Consider the following 23,642-nt stretch of genomic DNA (forward strand, 5'->3'; position numbering starts at 1 on the left):
CAATCTAATTTTTGGGATAGACTGGTTGGTTAAGCACCAAGTTCGTTTGGGTTTTGCATTGAAGAGGGTAACTTTAGTGGTAGTGACTGGGAAGGAAATTATTATGGTTGGGGAGTGTCAAAATTGTTTGTCCAATATGATATCTACCATTGTAGTAGAAAAGATGGTGCGAAAAAGGTGCGAAGCATTTTTTGCTTATTTCTTAGATGCAAGCACCATTGGTCCTTCAATTGATAAAATTCGTACAGTAAGGTAATTTTTTGATGTTTTTCCCGAGGAACTGCCAAGGTTACCTCCGGATCGAGACGTGGAATTCATTATTGAATTGTTTTCAGGAATGAAACCAATGTCCATTTCTCCCTACCACATGGCACCTAAAGAGATTGTGGAGTTGAAGGTTCAATTACATGAATTGTTCGATAGGGGTTTCTTTAGGCCCAGTGTTTCGTTATTGCAGGCACCGATTATGTTTGTGAAAAAAAAGGATGGTACACTTCGATTCTACATTAACTATCGACAGCTGAACAAATTGGATATCAAGAATAAGTATCCTCTACCAAGAATTAACGACCTATTAGATCAGCTTAGAGGTGCAAATGTCTTCTCAAAAATTGGCTTGAGATCAAGGTATTACAAACTTAAGGTAAAAGAATTTGATATTCTCAAGACCGCCTTTTAGACTCGTTATGGACATTATAAGTTCCTTGTCATGCCTTTTGGGTTAAGTAAAGCACTGGCAAGCCCTTCCTTAATCAATTCATCATTGTATTCATTAAAGACATCCTAATGTACTCCAAGATAAAAAATCGAGCATGATGAACATTTTAGGGTGGTTCTATAGATACTTCGTGAAAAGAAACTTTTTGCTAAACTTAGTAAGTGTGAATTTTGGTTGAAAGAAGTTATGTTTCTGGGTCACGTGGTATCGGCTGAAGGTATTTGCGTAGATCCCAAAAAGGTTAAAGCTATATTAGATTGGAAGCAACCGATGAATGTCTCAGAGATTCGTACTTTTCTGTCTTTTACCAGGTATTATCGGAGGTTTGTTGAGAGCTTTTCCTTAATAGTTACCCCATTAACTAAGCTATTAAGGAAGAACACTCCTTTTAAGTGGGGCGAAGAGGAACGAGGTAATTTTGAGAAGTTAAAATCTGTGTTGATGGAAGCTCCCCTTCTAATTCAACCAGAATCTGGTAAGGAGTATGTGGTGTATAACGACGTCTCGTATGTTAGGCTTAAATGTGTCTTAATGCAAGATGGTAAGGTTGTAGCTTATGCCTCGAGATAGCTTAGGCCACATGAATGCAACTACCTTACTCATGATTTGGAGTTGGCAGTTGTTATCTTTGCTCTTAAAATCTGGAGACATTACTTGTATGGTGAGAAACGTATTATCTACACCAATCACAAAAGTCTCAAATACCTCCTTAACAAAAACGAACTTAATTTGAGACAACGTAGGTTGATTGAGTTAGTGAAAGACAACGACTTTATAATTGAGTATCACCCCAGAAAGGCTAATGTAGTGGCCGATGCCTCAAGTAGAAAGGCTATGTCCGACTTGACGGTTATGTTTGCACGCTTGAGTCTTTATAGTGATGGAGGTATCTTGGCTAAATTGCAAGTAAAGCCTATTTGGATTCAAGAAATGAAAGATAAACAGAGTTTGTATTAATCTTTAGTAATTTGGTTTAAACAGGATGATAATGGGTCGACTGAGGACTTTGGGATTAATTTTGATGGAATTTTTTGTTTTAGAGGGAGCTATTGTGTGCCCAATGATCATAATTTGAGACATTCTATACTTCAGGAAGCACATAGTAGCTCTTATGCTATGCATCCTGGTAGTACTAAAATGTATCGTGACTAGAGAGAAGTGTATTAGTGGTCGGGTCTTAAACGGGAAGTAATGAAGTTTGTATCAAAATGTTTGACTTGCCAACAAGTTGAGCATCAGTTTCCATCATGGTAGCTCCAACCAATTTGAATTCCACAGTGGAAGTGTGAGAGAGTGACAAGGGATTTATTAGTGGGTTGCATTTGACAGCTACTAAGAAAGATTCAATTTGGGTCATAGTGGATAGATTGACGAAGTCCACCCATTTATTCATGTTCACACAAATTATTCTCTTCAAAAGTTAGCTAAGCTCTATATTTCCAAAATAGTGAGATTGCATAGAGTTCCAGTGTCGATTATTTCAGATTGGGATCCTCGATTTACGTCTTGATTTTGGAAGAAATTGCACGAGGCCTTGGGTACTCAGTTGGATTTCACTACATATTTTCATCCACAATTCGATGGTCAATTGGAGAGAGTTATTCAGATTCTGGAAGACATGTTGAAGAGTTATTCCGATGGTGGATTTCACCTACAATAATAGTTTTTAGTCAAGTATCCAAATGGCACCTTAGGAAGCTCTTTATGGTCGTAAATGTCGCTCACCTTTCTGTTGGACTAAGTTGGGTAAAAGGAAGTTGATTGGTCCATAATTGGTTTCAAAAATCGAGGATAAAATTCGATGGATTCAAGATAGATTGAATATAGCTTCTGACAGACAAAAGTCGTATGCCGATTTAAAGCGCAAGGACATCGAGTTCAATGTGGGGGATTAGGTTTCCCTTAAAGTCTCTCTATGGAAGAAAATTTCGAGGTTCGGTCGAAAAGGCAAGCTAAGCCCTAGGTTCATTGGTCATTACCGAGTGCTTAAAAGGGTTGGTCATGTAGTTTACCAACTAGAATTGCCTTTTAAGTTAGATTGTATTTACGATGTATTTTACGTCTCGATGTTGAGATGATATCGATCAAATCCCTCACATGTTCTTCCAATAGAGGAGATCAAGGTTTGATCGAATCTGACGTTTGAGGAGGAACCTATTCAAATATTGGATCGTGAAATCAAGGTGTTAAGGTGAAAGACAATTCCTTTAGTTAAAGTGATTTGGAGAAATCATGGCATTGAAAATGCTACTTTGGAGCTAGAGGACTCAATTCGGCTTCAGTATCCTCATCTTTTTGAATCAAGTAATTTCGAGGACGAAATTTATTTAAAGGGGTAGAGCTGTAACATCCCAAATTTTAGATTAATGAGAATGCAAAATTATTTCAAAAATAAGGAAATATCCTAGTAGTTAATTGATAAATGGAACAGCATGGAAAGTACATTAAAGTTCAAAGTTTAAATCCCTTCCCTTGAAAAATAATTAAAAGTTGCAAAATCCCTTGTTTTTTTAATGTGTGTGTTGTCCATACTATTGTAGACCTAGGTATAATATTATTTTTAAACAAACTGATCAGCCTTTAATCCAATTTTCTCCACCCTAAATGTCCATCCCTTCTCCTCTCCTCCTCTCCTCCACTCTTTTCAATTTTTCTTACTTTCTTCCTTGTTGTCACCCCCCATAGATTCTTGATCTACCATCTTTTTCTTTTCTTTTCTTCACAAAATCTTGCATCATCTTCTCCTTAATCTCGCTACCATTTTCCCTTTAATTTTTTATCCCCAAATCTGAAATTTTAGATGTCCAAGATCGACTCCCATTGTTGCCAAGAAGTGCCATTGCCACCCCTATCACCTAGTCTGTGTAAATTCTTCTTTTCTCTAAGTTTCTTGATAAATATTGTGCGTTAAAAACCAAAAATTATGGACTTTTAATGATTTCAAGGGAATTTTTCTAGCTTTTTAAGTGATCTTAAAGGTGTTTTTAATCAGTCCTAATTTGGCCATCATTGGAGGTGTAGCGCGCCTATGGGCAAGAAAAGGGGTTGTTGCTTCTTCAAGATTTCCCATCTTTTTCCAGTAATATATTGGGTTCTTTAACCCCTCCTAATAATAATTTAATCGATCTTGATCACTCAACAATTTAGATCTGACAATTCAAGAAGAGTGTGTATGGTTAATTATAAACTGGTTTATAGTTTCATTTTAGATGTTGAGAAAATATTGTTAATTGATTAAATAAAGAATTTTAATCATGGAATAGCTACTGGATTCATAGTATTTAAATGTTTTAGGTGTCGACTTCAACACCCAAAACCAACAGTGAAGCTGAAAGACGTCCGCACGTATGGTTTGGATCAAATCAGTGTAAGAAATCTAACTAGTTTGGATTTGAAAAATATTTATAATTGTAAATATTGGATTGAACCCATAAATGGGTGTCTAGAGGCTGATTAGGAGGTGTAGTAATCAAGTTTAATACTGATTTTTAATTTAGGTCAATTTCAAACTTTATTAGAGAAATCGCGAGATTCGCAAGTGTGTTGTAGAAAAGGAAAAAAAATATGGTGTGGGTCCTAACTCAAAAACTTGATTGTTAATAATGATTTTAATTATATAATTGAAGATTTAGGTTTCTGATCAGGCTTGGCTAAATAGCTAAGTGATTAAATTTGTATGTGGTCGAACCAGGTACGTTTCAAGCTTAACTATTTGGCATGTTACCGAAGTTGCTAGTTTTATTGATTGATTGCATGATTGAAATTGTTGTGAAATGTTAGTTAATGTGATGTATGATTGGTTGTATGTATAGCATGATTCTGAATAAAAATATGGCTTACGCATGATATATTCATACGAGTAATTTGTTGTGAAATGTTTGAAAGATTTATATACATGCACATAGAAAAATTTTGTAAGAATGCATGAAATTGTGATTTGTTAAATGATACCACCTGAATGGTAAATCAAAAGGGGTTCCATGATCCTATTCACTGAAAGTATTTGATAATTCGAGGGCACATTGCACATGCCAATAAATTGTGAAAGTATTGAATTCTGACTATGTATGAGATTGTATGACATATTGCATGTACATTGCGATGGATTATTATTGTGGTTGACGGAGAAGTTCCGTGGAGTACCGACAGCATATTAAGTCTGCATTTATTTATAGTCAGTGCACTGCACCAGAGTACTGTGGAGATTGGCTATTTCATATCATTATTCATTACTCGACATATTTTCTGCATTTATGATTATTGGGTGGTTTTACCACATTGAGCTTTGCTCGTATTTGTTGGAGTTTGGCAGAGGGGTTCTAGGGAACTCGTGGTATGTAGCGGATGGTTGGGGTAGAAACTCACATGTGCATTCTGTCATGATCAAGGTTCGTTAAAATATTTTTATAGTTGTTTTCTTGTGATATTTTGATTCATGTGAAAATGCTTGGATGTATGCTAAACGCTTATTTCCTTAGACTCACACTGAGCTTGTTAAGCTCACCCCATTACCTCAACTTCTCATGTAATGAATAGAATTAGGAACGAGTTTGGTATGTGATCTGTTGTGATTCGATTTAGCAATTTAAACTTGTTTTCACATTTAAGGAACTTGAATACAAGAATTTTTGTTATGTTTTAATTAAGCTTCTTTAGTTTTATTTACATTCAATAAAATGTGCACATTGAGTTTTTTATTAACCTTAAGGGTCGAATGAGGCCTAAAGGAGAGCAAACATACTTTGTGAGTGTACACAAGACCATTAGAAAGCATTTAGGACTAATATTGCACATTATGTCACAACATGGGAGCAAAATAGAGAAAGTGAAAAACTACCTTCAATTTCGCAACACAGGCTGAGGGTGTCATGACATACACCTAAAGACAACTGTAGAAGAGTAAATTGGCTGCTATGTCACGACACAGGTCTTGGTATGTTGCAACATAAACTTTATGATGAGAATAAAACACAAAGCAGGGGCATTTTGGTCTACACAATTAACTTAAAGCTCGAGAACGTCAACTAAGTTAGGGCTAAGGACAACTGCTACCTGAAGGCTATAAATAGGCTCTTTTGGCACATATGATGGGGACCATTCCATTAGCTTAGATTTTTTCTTTAGGTTTAGATTCTATCTTTAGGTTTAGATTTGTTCTCTTGTTTTCTTAGGTTTTTATAATTTTAGTTTATTTGTTTTCTTCAAAAGATCTGAGTGTAAAGGAGATCAATTTCTATGGATTCGCTCTATTCATCAATATTAGACTTTCTTAAACTCTCTATCTCAATTTATTCCCTATGATTAATTCTTCCATTCTTTCCATGTTGTTTATGAAAGCCGTCAGGAACTAATCCTTTTATGGGGGATTAGGGAGTGGAGGCATGATCTCCTAACTATTTTGTAGGGGTACTCAACGGATCAACTATTTGGAAAAGGAAGAACGTGAAACAAACCCTAAGCCTGACAACCCTGGAAAATTAGCAAGGTGGGAATTAACCCAAAATTGGTGTTGCCCATTCATGAACACCTTTACCCCAAGCCAGTTTGGACTATATCTCTTGCAATTTTAATTCTTTTTTATTATGTTATCTTATTTTATTATTTTACAAAACCTAAATATATTTCTTATTTTACTATCGTACTATAACTAAAAGTATAAATTAGATATTTAATTGTTTAGGTTAAGATTGATTTAGTACTTGCCTTCCTAGGGTACGATCCTCAAAGTACTTATCTAATTTGTTGTAAAATCTATATTACAGCTCCACCCGTATACTTGCAAATATCACCTCATAACTCTCTATTTTATTGCAGTATTCATACTCTAGATGTTAGTACGTCTAGAGGTGGTTAAGTTGTTGGTGCCATTGCTGAGGAAGCAATGTCACTAGATTGATTTTAATTTTTGCATTTTAAAGTGTAATGAGGAAATTGTTAAGTTGTAGATACGGTTTTCTCTAACAGTATATCACATTAACAATATACAGTTCTAAGGGACATTTTTCGATACAACTTGTTTGCGACATAGCATATCTCGACCTATTATTCATAGTACACATTTTTAACTAAACCCAGCTTTATTAATCTGGATTACTTATAATGTTAGATTTGTTGATTACACTAATGAAGATCCCATAGCATTCCCAAGGAAATTTGACCATATATGCAGCAAAGTCAGCTATGTAAGAGTTCCACCAAAGATTATGAAATTGTTGCTGATTTTGTTTACACTAGAGGGGAAGGCAAAAATGTGGTCAGAAACACTCCCCCCGGACACTATTACTACCTAAGCTAATTTTGTGCAACTATTTCTTCATCGAGCATTGACGATGACTAAGGTATTAAGTAGCTATATACAACTATTTTATTTTCAACAATGTATGACTGAAACCTTAGGGCAAGCATGGAATAGATTTAAAACAATCCTTAGATCTATACATTTTGCAGTTCAGATTCAACATTTCTATTACAACTTGGATAGTCAAAATAAAAAAAATTGATATTATGACTAGGGGAAGTATTTGGACGAAAACTCAGGAGAAGGTAATGGAAATTTTGGAAATATCTAGGATTAATGAATTTGTCTGGTAGCAATGTCATGAAACAAAAAACTTAGAATTGGAAGTTGTAGGAAGCAAATAGCAAGAATGTAACCACTTAGAGTCCAACACGCAAAAATTAACAAGCTATGAAATAGAAGAAGAAGGGGGTAATGCAGAACAAGAGAATAATCATATGGTAACCCAACTGTATTGGTGGAGACAAAGTAAGGAACAGTTGGAACAAATTACACCAAATTCGGTAAAAATGGTAACATCCATCATTAAACACCATGAGCTGGAATTAAATCCATTACCCAAGCATTTAAAGTATGGATATCTGGGAGGAAAAATACATTACTCGTAATTATTGTTTCTTGCTTAAATGAAAAACAAGAAGAAGCTATATTGAATGTCCTGAGGATGCATAAAAATGCGATAGGTGGACCATTGTTGATATCAAAGGAATCAATCCTGGATTCTGCCAACATAAGATCATATTAAAGGAAGGAAAAAACATGTAACGGATGCTCAATGGAGACTTAATCCAACCATTAAGAAATTCGTAAAAAAGGAGTTGATCAAATGGTTAGACGCATGTATTGTTTATGCTATCTCTAATAGTGAATGGATTAGCCCGACCCAATGCGTTCCAAAAAAGGGAGGTCTAACTGTAGTTGAGAATGATAAGAATGAATTGATTCCAACGTGAACAGTTACTAGTTGCAGGATATGTATTGGTAACAGGAAATTGAACGATGCAACAAAAAAAGACCACTACCCATTGCCATTACTTGACCAAATGCTAGACAGGTTAGCAGGAAAAGACTATTACTGTTTCCTTGATGGGTATTCAAGGTATCATCAAATTCCAATTCACCCTAGTGACCAAGAGAACTACTTTCACGTGCCCTTTCAGCATGTATGCCTTTAAAAGAATGCCCTTCGGATTAGGCAATGCTCCGGCAACTTTCATGAGATGCATGACTGTTATCTTTTCTGATATGTTTTAAGAAGGTTTGGGCATTTTCATGGATGACTTTTCAGTTTATGGGAACTCGTTTCAAGAATGTCTGGGTAATCTTGAGAAAGTGTTGAAACGATGCGAGGAAACTAACCTAGTGCTCAATTGGGAAAAATGTCATTTTATGGTAAAAGAGGAATGGTCTTAAGGCACCAAATATTAGAAAAGAGTATGAATGTTGACAAAGCAAATATTGAGGTGATTAAACATCTTCCACATCCAACAAACGTAAAAGGTGTTCAAAATTTTTTAGGCCATGCATGATTCTACCGAAGATTTATCAAAGATTTTGCTCATATTTCTAAACCTTTCAATCAACTTCTTCAAAAAGAAACACCTTTCGTCTTTGACCAAATTTACATTGAAGTCTTTAAGGTAATAAAAGCCAAAATCATATCTACCCTTATAATAATAACTCCAAATTGGACAAAACCCTTTATTATCATGTGTGATGGTAGTGACAATGCAGTAGGTACGATTTTGGGACAAAAGTGGAATAATTTATTTGGAGCTATTCATTATGCCAGCAAAATGCTGAATCCAGCACAATGTAATTGTACTACAACTGAAAAAAAAGATGTTGGTAGTAGTGTTCACTTGCAAAAAAATTTGACATTATTTAATGGCAAACTGAGTCTATGTCTACACTGATCACTCTGCCCTAAAATATGTTATGAAAAAAAACATAAGCCAAATTAATGAGATGGGTTTGTTACTTTAGGAATTTGATTTATGGGTTATGGACAGAAATGGAACTAAAAATCAAATAGCAGATCATTTCTCCAGAATTGAAGGCAATCTACAGGCAGAAGATACAAAAGAGATTAAGGAGACCTTCATAGATGAGCAACTATTCAAGGTAGTCATCAATAAACCAATACATGGTAACCATAGAACAGCGTCGTATGTGGACTATGATAATTATATTGCATGAGAGGTCTTCCCAGCTCAAGCATCTTGGTAGCAGAAAAAATAGAGAACTCACGAATCCAAAAATTATGTGTGGGAGGAACCATACGTGTTTTGACAATGTGAAAATCAATTTGTTCGATGGTGTGTAGCAGAGGAAGAGATATTGGTGGGAAAACGATAGCCCAGAAAATATTACAATCAAGATTTTACTGGACTACTATGAATAAATATGCTTACGAATTTGTACAAGGATGTCATAGATGTTAGAGAATCGGGAACATATCTAAAAGAGACGAAATGCAACAAACAAGGATAATTGAAGTCGAAGTGTTTGATGTTTGAGGGATTGATTTCATGGGACCTTTTCCAAGTTCTTTTGGAAATTAGTATATCCTTTTGGTTGTTGACTACATTTCAAAATGGGTCGAAGTTGTTGCACTGCCCACTAATGATACAAAGTTAGTTGTAAGATTCTTGATAAAAAAAATATATTCGCCAGATTTGGTACACCATAAATGTTGGTCAATGACGAAGGATCTCACTTTTGTACCAAGCAATTTGAAGCAGCTTTGGCTAAATACAACATAAGGCATCGAATGACCACCAAATATCATCCTCAGGCAAATGGATAAGCAGAGGTTTCCAACCGTAAAATAAAATAGATTCTGAAGAAAATGGTAAATCCAAGCCGAAAGGATTGGGTGGCTAAGCTAGACAATGCCTTAAGGGCTTATAAAACAACATATAAAACTTCGTTGGGAATGTCTCCGTACAAGCTAGTCTATGGTAAGAATTTTCATTTTCCAATTGAATTAGAAAATAAAGCATATTGGGCAATTAATGAGTTAAATTTAGATCCAGAATTAACGAAGAAAGAAAGATTATTTCAACTCCAAGAATTAGAAGAATTTTGTTTCATGGCCTAAGAAAATACTAAAATGTATAAAGAAATTAGTAGACTTCGACACGATGCAAATATTAGAAGCAAGAATTTGTACCTGGGCAGAAAGTCTTACTATTCAACTTTCGCTTGAAATTATTTCTTGGGAAACTGAAATCAAGGTGGACAGGTCCATATACAATACATTAGGTAAGCATACTTCATTACATGATTCACACATATCAACACGGTCATATCTCACAGTGTACATTCCAAACACATACACCTAGTTTCTTATCAAAATTACATACACCTATACACATAATTTGATATATTCTAGACTCACAAATACCTATTTCTAACATATATACCTATTTTCAGAAATTATTCATGTACTCTTTCACCATTTTTGAAACATCATTCACAAGAGATTACTTTGAAAGAACTTATAGGATTCAATATTAGAGACTCACCTGAACTCACCTACAGTAGCTTCCAACTCCTGACTCAGACGTCTAGTTCGAACCAGCGGCAACAACTACTTAAAGAATATGAATTCACTATTAAACCCATTTATAGACAGGTTGCTAACATTTCAATTACAGAGAATCTCCATGCAAGACTTCTTATTCATATCTTACTACCTATAGACTTCATATCATTTTTACTCTTAACATGCAAAGTTATCAGACTTACCAAGAGATAGAACACCTCTATATTTTCCGAGAACTCTTAGCTTCTAGTGTTCATATGAAAAGTAACCAGTAATAATATTTAGTGCTTAAAAAAAGAATTAAAGAATTACTCTAAAGGAAGAGAAATACCTTCACATGGGTTTTTCTCACACATATATATACCTACTTCTGTTCAATAGAACTTGACAAGTGTCCCGAAATTTCAGAATATGGCCTTCATATTGGCCTACAAAATCCGAAGGAAACATAAATGAAATTCTTTTTCATATGTTATTTTTCCAATCAGTTTAGTTGGTTTATAACTAGATCTAACTAATGAGACTTACCCTTCATAGTATTTAAACAAACTAGGTGTAATATACCTTTGGTGGTTACCTATACAATGTTTACTTTTCCCTTTTGTCGAACACTTTCTTTTATTGAAGAACACATCGAAGGCTAAATCCTAATATACTTCCTTGGGCGGATACTCAATTTTCCCAAAACATTTATTCGCCAAAAGCTATAATTTGGCAACTAACTTTTTAAGTATGCTAGAATAGACATCTTCTCGTCTATGCGCCTAAAATTTAGGTTATCTAGATTTGGGGTGTGACATTCATTCTTCCCAACAGATTTATAGTTGACCAATCAAAGGCCTTTGACCTTTTTTACCTTGGTATAGTTGCTGATCTAATCAATAGAACAACCTCCATTCAAGGCGAACCCTATAAAATCATCTAAAAAAATGATTTCAATGGCCTTTTCTCGGTAAAAAATTCTTACTCTCAATTTTCCAAAGTTGTCACTATTTATTCACATGCCCCAACGTAGGCTGCATGGAGATCCCCTTCAATCTTCCTATGGATACTTTGTAGAAATAATTTTCCCACCAAAGAGCTCATTGCCAACAAACTTTCTAAAGTTCTCTTTGTTTGCTATGTAAAGCTGATAGAGAAACCACTTATCATCTCTTTTTCAATTGTTTCTTTGCGGGAGCAGTCTGGTTTAGATCACCTCTTGGCCTTTCAACAAACTCCTTAAATGGCACTCTCATATCAATCTAGATTCTTCAATGGCTAAAGGATAATGAGTTTTTCACAGACTCCTCAAGAAGTATATATACGACCATGTCATTCATCCTTTGGATTATATGGAAAGCAAGAAAGAATCTCATTTTCAAAAACTCCAATCCATGTCCTATTGTGGCAACCAAGGTAATCTCAAAGATGACTAAAACAATCCTCAACTCCTTCCCAAGCAACATTTCTCCCACTCCTCATTAAAGACCTCATGCCTCATTCAATGATTACCTCCACTCCTCAATGGGAGCTCTCCCTCTTCGTTGCCACAACAGAAAAAATAACCTAATGAGAGGAGCTGGTTTCGCCCAAGATCCTAACGACCTTCAGATTATATATGTTTGTAGCTTTAAATCTTTCAGCAAACTCTTTGTACACATCCTCATCCTCAAATCTATTCTATTACTCCTTATATCCTTTAGTGTTAATCAATGTAAGTTAATCAACGGTAACAACAAATGGAGAGATATTATCATGGGACGCTCCAAAGTAGGATGAAAACTGCACCTAGCCTTTGAAGACATCAAACTCTTCCTCTAGGACCTAAAAGTTATTTTGCAATCTTAAAGCAATTTGCATCATGAAAAGAGAAACTACCCACTGGGCTAAGACTGCTTCAAAAACATTTATTAGTTTTACTTGGCCCTAACTATATCTTTCCTTTCTTATCTTGTACAAAAAAACTCATACACATATAAAGAAATAAATACATCAATTTATTTTATATTGGCTAAATATAATTATTTTGTATGCAATATATAAACATAAATGATGTTATAAAAAATTGTGTTAATAATTTGTGAGAATTGAATCAAATTAGAATTTTATGTATAAAATTACACTAGATCAAAGTCCATATATTTCATGTATAGTTTTTGGACCTAATTGCTACCTAAACTTGGAAATCGTAAACCAATTTAGTACTTTGTTTAGGTATCTGACTAACATCGTTAAAATACATTAACATAGCACTGACGGCTAATAGCATGATGGTAGGTGGCAACTTCACATTTTGACAAATGAAAAAAAATAATTTTTTTTAAATAATAATAATTTTTTTCCACGTGTCAAAATATGAGACTGCTATGTGTCACCATGATATTGGTCACCACTGCCACATAAACACCATATTACCGTATTTTAACTGATGTGATCTGGCTCGATTATGTAGAGTCGAGTCACTTTAGTTTGCCCGATCGTCAACGAGGAGAAGATTGAGTTGTCGAAAGGGATAATTTAGGCTAAGGGTTGCAGAAGTTTTCAAAATGGTTTTAAAAGTTGGCTGAGGTGATGGTAGGTTTTAAAAGTAAACATTGGATAGAAAGATGGAACGGATATGTGAACTCAAGCTTCAAGAATGATTCAATACTATAAAGAGTATTACCCTGGGACTTATATGGCTTAAGGTGGGATACGGAATTCGAAAGATGGAAATGGAAAGCGAACTTAACGCAAGAACGATTCAACACTAAAGAAAGTGTCATCTCGGTTCTTATATGGCTAAGGTGGTCGGATGGGAATAGTAGGATGAACGCCACACCGGTTATGGTGATAAGTTCAAAACAAATCGGAAAGACGCCACTAGCAACGCTAGATAAGTCAAACAAGACTTGTACGAAATAAGAGAGGAGGTAAACTCACTCTAGAACAAAATGTTCATAAAATTTTTGTCAAAGTTAAAAAGTCTAACCAAAAGTCCTTTACAACTGAAATCGGCTAACTATTTATACCACTTAGCTAGAGGTAGCCGAATGGACAAATTCAGAAGCTTAATGCCTAAGCAATTTCAGCTAGAATGAGCTAGAATTATCTAGAATAAACCATTAAAGAGCTGGACCAAGATTAGGCTGAATGGGACTTCAAGAGGCAGCTTCATGCTTAAGCAAATGAACTTGAATGAATTTGGAAGCTTGAAGAGTGCAATGCACTTGTCTAGGTTCAGCCAAGGCCTTAATTGAAACATTGATGATGGGTTGGTTCGAAAAGTAGCATGTACCTTTGTAAATTCGTCCTCCCCTTTATGCATGCACATTATTCATTCAATGTGCTGAAATAAGGTATTATTCCCCCCTCCCCTTGGACGTTCATGACTCCACCCATGCATGTATAGAAGCTGATTGGTCAAATTAAGGTGTGAATGGCTTAGACGCTGCCTTGGGAAGACAATCGGCCAAGCTTGGGCTTTAAGGTGCTGGACACCTTTTGTCCGAATAGGTGCCTTGGAGAGCCAAATGGATCAGCCACCATTCATTGAAAGAGGCCTTACATGCACCGTCCCATACATTGAACCTAACATGCATGAACCTTATTTAATTACTTTCCAAATTCGGCTCACCTACAAAAACACATGAACCAAAATTAAATCACATAAAATTCAGCTGAATCAAACATTAATATAATTTAGACACACTAATTAACACATAAATTAAATTAGACAAATTTAATAAAGTCTTAAGCAAGACATAATAAATTCAGCTAAGACACATTTAAAGCATGTAATAAGTCAAGACATAATTATGAGCTGTAGTAATTTAAACTAAGTTAATAAAATACTTAATTTATTCAAACATTAAAATAAATAAGCTGAAATAAACTTAAACTGAGCTCAAACGAGCTAAAGTAAGCTTATGTGAGCTGAACTGAGCTAAAATCAGCTTGCACTAAGGTGCAAGGTTTCTCTAAAACATTGACCCAAGCTTTTCCATCTTCATCGAGCTGAGTCTCAGTCCAAACTTGAATCAATAAAGCTGAAACAGCTTTTTGGAGTTGTTTGGCTCGGGCTCGAGTTATGGGGCCTTTAGGGAGCTCGAGAGGATCGAAAGTTGAATTCGCAGGTGCCCCGAGCGTGCTCACATCATTAACAGTGTTAGTCAGGTACCAAGTTGGCTGACAATTTCCAAGTTCAGGTATCAATTACGTCCAAAAAAGTTTAGATACTAAGTGGGTATAAATTACCAAATTCAAGTACCTCATTGTAATTAACTCTTTAAAATTTATCCCTATATATAATTTAAAAATTTTGTAATCTTGACAGTAAAATTTAAAAACCTATTTAAAACCTATTTCTTTTACTAAAATAAATATTTATATCTAATTATCATTGAATTTTAAAATCATTAGTGTCTAAATGTTTAAGTATATTATATTATAACACACCGTGATGTAGGTGAAAAGATTTATGTAAAAATATATATTTATAAAAATTATGTAAAAAAAGTAAATGATATTTCAATTGAAATGGTAGTGTTGAGATTTTAAAATCACAATGTTTTAGGTTTAAATTGTAAATTTTTCTCTTAAATTTATTATAAGTTTAAATTATTTTATAAATCTTATATAAAAACAAAAAATTATTTTTATAGTAATATTCATTACCTTATAAAAGAATGGTTTTTCAATCATTTTCCAACCGAGTCGATATTCTATTTACTCAAGAAATTAATTCAATAAAAATTTAAATATAGTATAGATAGATATAGGTATTAAATATGTCTTTAATTGAAATTGTAAAATTGAGATAATAGAGTTTATGATGTTTTGGGTTTGAATCTAATTATATACCTGTATTTTCTAGATTTTATATAAAATATAAACTATAAAAATAAATTCAAAATAATATTTAAAACTTTGTAAGAATAAGAGTTTTAGTACATTTATAGCTAAGTCGAATCGATTGACAATAACATCAACTAAATCAAAACTTTAAATATTAGTAGAAATATATATTAAATTATAATATATTCCCTAAAAGTAGTTTAAGTTGGAATCACAATTTTTTTCAAAAAAATTCTAATAAATATGGATGTTATCTGAATAATAGAAAAAAGTTATACAAGCAATGTAGGGATTTTTAGGATTATACGAGCAAGTCCAATCTAATACCTTAAAAAATTATTGTGGACTTCAGTTGTGCAATGTGAAAAAATCACAAGAATTGTGGGAATTTTCTCTGTCTTTCATTCAACCCAAAAACAAGAACATATATACACAGTAAAATACAAAGATAGAAACCAAAAATTATCTCCTAAACTTTAGCATCTAATCTCCTAATTAAAAGGAAAGAGATATACACAAAAACTACCATATATATTTACAGAATAATTCCAATACCCCCCTCAAGTTGGAGCATGAAGATCATGGATGCCCAACTTGCAAAGGAGAGAACGAAATGATGCCTGACCAAGAGCCTTGGTAAATATATTCGCAAGCTGTGACGTTGTTAGAACATAGGTAGGGTTCACATTGCCTTTGAGAATTTCATCCCGAACAAAATGACAATCCACCTCAATATGTTTGGTGCACTCATGAAAAACCAAATTGTGAGATATATGAAGAGCAGCTTAACTATCACAAGAAAGCGTTATTGAGTGCAGTTGAGAGACTCCAAGACTACCTAATAATCCCTTTAACCACTTAAGCTCACATGTGGTCACAGCCATGGATCGATATTCGGCTTCGGCGGAGGATTGAGACATTGTGTGTTGTTTCTTTGTCTTCCAAGATACCGAAGAAGTGCCCAAGAAAATCAACCATCCTGTGAGTAATCGTCTTGTCAATAGACAACCGGCCCAATCTGCATCGCACCAACCGTACAACCGCAGATCACTTTTGCTACTCAAAAACACTCCTTGACCCGGAGTTCCTTTCAAGAAACGAACAACTCGAAGCGCTGCATTCCAATGATCAATGCGTGGTTGTTGCATGAATTGAGATAAAACATGAACACTGTATGCAAGCTCTAGTCTTGTGAAGCATAAATAAATAAGTCGTCCAACCAAACGATGATACGGTTCCTGATCATTTAAAAAAGAACCTGTAGCAAGAGCTAACTTATGATTCTGCTCAATAGGAATACTTGCTGGTTTGGCTCCTAAAACTCCAACTTCCGAGATGATGTCAAGAATGTATTTGCGTTGATTCAAAACAATTCCTTCTGGAGAACGAGCAACTTCCACCCCAAGAAAATATTTTAAGGGTCCCAAATCCTTCATATGAAAACAATCACTGAGATAAGATTTAAAAGACTCAATAGCTTCATGATTATTACCTGAGATAATCAAATCATCAACATAAACGAGAACACTGACTTGAGATGTATCTCGTTGCAAGGTAAAAAGAGAGTAATTCGAATGCGATTGTTTGAATCCATAATCTTTTAAGGCTGTCGAAAGCTTGGCAAAACAGCATATTGGCTCTTGCTTGAGCCCATAAAGAGATTTCCGAAGCTTACACACTTTTCCCGATTGTGTTACTCGAAATTCAGGTGGTATCGTCATATAAACTTCCTCCTGAAGATCCCCATGTAGAAAAGCATTATGCACATCCATTTGATGTAATTCCCATTGCTTGGCTGCTGCAATAGCAAGAAAAACTCGAACAGTAATCATCTTTGCAACCGGTGTAAATGTGTCGGTGTAGTCAATTACAGCCACTTGATGATTACCAAGAATCACAAGACGATCTTTGAATCGTTCAACGGAGCCATCAGAGTGATGTTTTATTTTATATACCCATGTGCATCCGACTGCCTTTTTCCCTTTCGGAAGATCCTCAATCTCCCAAGTTCTTTGCTTTTCTAAAGCCTCGATTTCACTAGACATGGCATCACGCCATTCTTTGCTTCTAGTAGCTTTAGAATAAGATTTCGGCTCTCGTTTTGCGGTAATGGCTGCAAGAAAATTCTGATGTTACACAGAAAATTTATCACAGTTCACATAATGCGCTATAGGATAGGGCTTATCTTGCGAATGTCGTGGAGGGGCGAATTTCGGGGATGGACTTTTTCTCTGAATGGTGTGTATGACAAAGTCCTGCAACCGAACTGAGGACTTCTTTAAACGCCGTCCACATCCCAACTCTTCCTCACCACTTCGAGTATCAGTTTCGCTACTTTCATTATCATTTTTAGCCTGCTTCTCATCTACGTCAGTAGCTTGGCTATCATTTGAAACCGCTACCTCATTCCATGCGTCGTCAAGTCCTTCACTTTGAGGGAGTGCAATTGTGTCGATCATGGACTGATTTGCAAAAGCTGTAGCAAAAGGAAATTGATCTTCAAAGAAAACAACACTCTAGAGACAAAGAATTCCATTTTTTCTAAGTCATATAAACGCCAACCATTCTTCCCATAAGGATAACCCATGAACACACATTTTCTACTTCGGCTGGCAAACTTATCCCTAGTCTTACAGTGAGCGTAACACAAAGACCCAAAAATTCTTAAGTGACCTAAATCTGGTTGTCGACCATAGAGAGCCTCATATGACGTCTTTCCATTTAAACCCGAACAGGGAGTTCGATTAATTAGGTAATCGGCAGTCAAAATGCACTCACCCCAGAACTTGATAGGAAGCGATCCTTGAAATCTAAGAGCACGCGCAACATTTAAGATGTGCCTATGCTTTCTTTCGACTCTCCCATTTTGTTGTGGAGTGCCGGTACATGAAGATTGGAAAATAATACCATGTTCCACAAAATAATTCTCCATGCAAGTAAATTATTTTCCGTTGTCACTTCGTACCATTTTTACTTGTTTATCAAATTGATCATAGTGAAGAAATTTTTGAACACTAAAGGTACTTCAGATTTATTGTTGATCAAGAAAATCCACACACTTCTTGAGAAATCATCAACTAATGTCAGAAAATATGATGCACCACAAGTAGACAAAGTGTTATAAGGACCCCATAAATCATAATGTATCAATTCAAAAATATCAACTGCACAATGTTCACTTAAAGGGAAAACTTCTCTAGTTTGTTTTGCTCGAAGGCACACATCACAACATTTATTCAAAATCTCATCCCTACTACCTCCATCTACCTTCGAAACAAGTTTAGTCATCTGCATAGATGGATGACCTAACCGCTTGTGCCACATTTCTAACGAGTTACCGGCAATCACCCTCATTGCCTTGATCCTTGAAATTTCCCGAAAATAGTAGAGTCCATCCCTTTGTTCACCCGCTCCAATCAGCATCCTCGAGGTACGGTCCTGTATAACACATAATTTTTCAGTGAACTGGATAAAGCAAGAATCATGTTCCATAAGTTGTGACACAAAGATAAGATTGCATGTCAAATTCGGCACAAATAGAACATATTGCAACAATAAATCTCCTCCAAGAGCAACAGATCCTTCTAAAGTAGCCACAGATTCACTCCCATCTGGTAACCCAATGGGACAACTAGGAATTTCATGAATATTATGTAAAGATTTTAGATTACCCATCATATGATTTGACACTCCTCTGTCAATAATCCAAGACAATTTCTTACCTGTCATCTTCTCAGTCGTAGTTGATCTCATACCCTTTAAGACTTGGAGCAAAACTTGCCACTGTTCATTGCTAAGCCCAGGCAAAGTGTTTGCTTCCATCTCATCAGTGCTAGCATTTGAGGACGATACTCCCCCTGTGTGGGTCTGAACAGCATTAGCTCGCTGCCCCCCTCGCCCTCGACCGTTTGATCGACGCTGGCCCAAATTCTTGCCACGGCTTCCACCCTTCATAGTTCCTCGGGGTCGATCTCCCCACCATTCAGGATACCCAATAATAGCAAAAAAATTATCAATATCATGTCCGGGTTGTTTGCAATGGGAACAAACCCCCTTTTCTCCTTACTTTCTCCACGGCCTCGACTTTGCACCACCATAGCCATCACATCGGGGCGATCTTCCACCTCACGAGATATGGTCTTCACTCGTTCTTCCTGAATAACCATCGAATAGGCATTGCTCAAGGATGGCAACGAATCGTTAGCCAAGATGTTAGATCTAACTGTGCTATATGTCCCATCCAATCCCATTAGGAAGTGGTGAACCTTTTTCTCTTCTCGTCACTTTTCCAACTCAGCTGATAGTTGACAAGTACAATTCCCGCATTTACAAGTCGGCAATTGATCAAAAGTCACCAATTCATCCCATATCAATTTCAATTTTCCAAAATAATTGACAATAGTCAATCCTTTTTGCTTGCATTCTGCAAGATCAGATCTGAGTTGTTGGATTCTTGGACCATTGGCCATTGAAAATCTCTCTCGGATATCATCCCACAAATCCTTAGCCACCTCGACATGAGATATGGTGGATCGAAGAGTTGGTTCAATGGTATTCTGAATCCAAGAAACTAACAACGAGTTAATGGTCCACCAATCTTCAAGGTCGTCTAATGTATCATCTGGTTTTTTAATCGATCCGTCAATAAATCTGAACTTCTTCCTAGCACGCAACGCCGTTCGGAAAGAGTGAGCCCATTCTTCATAGTTTTTCCCTTTCAATTGTACTTGAGTGATTGTAAGTCCAGGATTATCAAGCGAGGTTATATCGTACGGAGAAATCATTTTCCGCACAACCATCCCTTCGCCGGATTTGTGACTGGAATCACCTTTCCCACCAGCCATTAGCAAAACTTTACATGTTCAAAACCTGCTCATGATACCATGAAAAAATCACAAGAATTGTGGGAATTTTCTCTCTCTTTCATTCAACCCAAAAACAAGAACATATATACACAGTAAAATACAAAGATAGAAACCAAAAATTATCTTCTAAATTTTAACATCTAATCTCCTAAATAAAAGGAAAGAGATATATACAAAAGCTACCATACATATTTACAGAATAATTCCAATACAATGCAAACGGCTAATCAAAATAACTTTTTCCATCTTAAAGTCAAGATCGTTTTGGGTATTACACGAGGAAAACGTGTTGGGTCAATAAATTTTGTAATGATGTGGGAAAGTATTTCCGTATTGTGAAATTGTAAACTACTACTTCTTTCTTTAACATGCGTAAATTTATGCTATAAAACAACTCTCCTCCTTCGCTTTTATTATTATTTTTTCTCTAGTAAGAAAGCACGAAGCAAAAAAGTGAAGAGGGGATTTGAGGAAGTGAAATATATTTGTTTATGTGGGTTTTTTGGTTGGATTTTTAAGCTGGGTTTTGCTTGAATTTATAATTAAGAGAGTGAAAGAATAATGGAGAGAGATTTTCTGGGTTTGAATTCAAATGAACCACTGGCTGTGGTTAAGGATGATGTTAACACTGATAAGTACAAAGAAATAGGTTTGACTCTTCTCTTTGCTTTTCTTTTGGGTTTAATTTGGGTTAGTTTTGAATTTGGAGTTTTTTTCTTTTTGTTCTTTGTATCATGGATAGTGGAATTGAGACGTTTTAGTGGAAAATTAGAAGGGATTAAATGACTGAACTTCTTTCTTTTCTTTTTTGATTAGTTAAGCGACTGGTGTTTCTTAAAAGAAGTGTTTGTTTACTTCAAATTGTTTAAAAAATCCAATCATTAGCATCTGCCCTGAAAACAATTTCTATTGTTTTCCCTTTTGTTGTTATAAATCTATTTCAGGATTGGAATCTTGTAAGGAATTGTATGAGAAAAATACCCAGATAGATTTGGTTACTGGTGATTGGTCACAGATAGCATGAATTTGTTTAGACTTTAGACATTTACTGCAAGTAGTTAAGATTACATATAGCTATGCAATTATCTAAATTTGGTGATGTTTGACAATGATTTTTGTTTGCATTTTAGGTTTTACTAAAAGCTCAGGGATACAATGGCCCTTTTCAAACAAAGTTTTCGCTGTTCCACAGCTGATGAACTTTAATTTTGCCCAAGGGGGTAAAACCAAAAAGACTGGATATGATTCAAAAGTATCCCCTCTCTTCATGCCTATATCAACAATGGATGCTGCTGAACTTCAGGTTTGCCACTATCCCTTGCATTCAGTATTGTGGAATTGCTGTTTCATGACCATTTCAATTGAGTCTTTAGTTCACAGCTTTCCTAAATCCTATTCTAAAATGAAAAATCTATTTCTTCACTTTTCCCCTTGGCCTTTACTATCTAGAAATCGTTCAATCACAATTGGAATGGTGGGAATCATTTTTCATTGACTGATTCTCATGTTCAACACAACACGAACATGTTTCCGGCATCAAACCAGACAATATCTGTTTCTGGGAGCGACCCATTCGTGAAGAATCATTTCACTACCACTGGTCGAAACTTTCCTGCTAATACTATAAAACCACAATTTTTTGGAGGGGTTCCAGTGACAACTCCACATTCAGTTCTTCCCACCCTTGGCTCTGTTGGTGGAAGTGTTGAACCATGGTAAATTTAAAGTTTTAAAGTTATGTTACTTCATCAAAATTGTTGACAATACGATATTGAGACTTGGCCCTAATTTTACTTTATAATTACAAAAAGCACCAAGGCCTCTGGATCACCTGCTCAATTGACTATCTTTTATGCGGGTGAAGTGAATGTCTTTGATGATATTACCCCTGAGAAGGTGCTCCACTTTCTTTCCCTTTTCAGAAAATTGCTTTGTTTATTACAATCTTTAAGTCAGTGGAAAGCTTAGAACTGATTTTTTTTTTTATCTTGTCTAGGCTCAAGCTATCATGTTTTTGGCTGGGAACGGGTCTTCCATGGCTTCTAATTCAGCTTATCCAAAACCCCCGGTCCAGACTCCTATTTTGAAACCAGTTCAAGTTGATAGTGTGCCTGCGAACCAGCTCATAAATACACAACTGAGCTTCGGTAAGCCAAGCCCTTTACCTGTTTCATCTCATGCTGGTACGCAGTCTTGGAGTGGGTCCACTAGTACCGAAGAACAGATAATATGCAAGGCCTCAGTACCTCCAACTCCATCTACCCCTATTAGCAAATTGGAGAGTCCAAATTTGGTGAATACCATGGGATCTGATGCTGCCACCGGCATGATGCCTTCTGGTATCCCCCCTTATGCTCTTAAAGGTTTTCCATTCTTTGTGTTGGCTTGCAGGAAAAAAATTGTGATGACAAAGAGGTTTTGACATCTGAATGCAATTTTTAGCTATATTTACTTTTTGGACCATGACTTAGAGATGAATTTCGTTTATAAATGACTTTGAATTGTTTTGCCTCCAGTTCCACAGGCTCGCAAAGCTTCCTTGGCTCGGTTTTTGGAGAAGCGCAAAGGGAGGTTAGTTCTTTTAGAAGATACTTTTGTTCTTACATCCTAAATGTGGTTCTTGATACTCTTTCAAACTAGTAGTTGACTATGTTTAGATTGAATTGTTGTAAAAAGCCAAAAGTCGCAAGATATATAGGATGCAATATATTAATCCTCTACGCAAGTGTTACATGGTTTGAATATGATTTAGGCATGAATCCAGATTATTTCTGGGTTCAATGGCTGCTTCACCTTGTTATTTAGTTATTGGCCTAGGGATTTGATGCTTATGAGCAAGTTTGGTTTGAAGGGAGAAGATCGTGAAAATCCTGCCGGAAAAACATTTGCTATATCAATTCAATATGTGATTATGGTTAAATACAAATAATTAAAGCTCAACGTGTGATATTGTGCTCGAATAAAGCCCGATTATTTGCTTTTGTAGGATAATGAGTACAGCATCACCATACAATCTTAGCAAGAAGTCTCTAGATTATGCAACTACCATGGAATCGAATGCATAAACAAAGTTTATGGCGATCTCTGCAGCAACTAAGGAGGGGAAACTCCATGATTTATGATTTGGCATTAGAAGGGAATGAATGCAGAGTTTATGTTTGGCATTTTGTTTCTCTAATGAAAAAATATATGTAATGTTGACTATGCTTGATTACCATCAACTAGAGTTTAATCAGTAGGTGGTGGTTTAAGGTTATAATAGTTTTTTTTTTTTTTTTGGTTGATATTAATGTTGGATGTTTTAGCTACTTTGTAACCCATTCAATTGTTGTTACATGGTTGAAATAATGCATTAATAAGAATTTGTATTCTCTTCTGTTTACTTTTGAATTA

At 35.5% G+C, this 23,642-nt stretch overlaps 1 protein-coding gene across 1 annotated transcript; it reads left to right on the top strand.

Moving 5' to 3' along the window:
- Positions 1–20,638: 20,638 nt before the first annotated feature.
- Positions 20,639–23,642, top strand: LOC105785654 (protein TIFY 6B). The gene is made up of 7 exons (XM_012611772.2): positions 20,639–20,898; positions 21,380–21,552; positions 21,699–21,964; positions 22,061–22,145; positions 22,246–22,588; positions 22,766–22,820; positions 23,236–23,642. Exons 1-7 carry the CDS (start codon positions 20,811–20,813, stop codon positions 23,312–23,314), a joined length of 1,089 nt encoding a protein of 362 aa, XP_012467226.1. The 5' UTR covers positions 20,639–20,810; the 3' UTR covers positions 23,315–23,642.

Source organism: Gossypium raimondii, chromosome 1, assembly GCF_025698545.1.
Source record: "Gossypium raimondii isolate GPD5lz chromosome 1, ASM2569854v1, whole genome shotgun sequence".
Lineage (NCBI taxonomy): Eukaryota > Viridiplantae > Streptophyta > Magnoliopsida > Malvales > Malvaceae > Gossypium > Gossypium raimondii.

Coding starts and splice junctions, on each gene's coding strand:
- LOC105785654 (XM_012611772.2), top strand. CDS start 20,811: ATGGAGAGAGATTTTCTGGGTTTGAATTCAAATGAACCACTGGCTGTG. Junction 22,146..22,245: donor ATGATATTACCCCTGAGAAG/GTGCTCCACTTT, acceptor TATCTTGTCTAG/GCTCAAGCTATCATGTTTTT. Junction 22,821..23,235: donor TTGGAGAAGCGCAAAGGGAG/GTTAGTTCTTTT, acceptor TTGCTTTTGTAG/GATAATGAGTACAGCATCAC.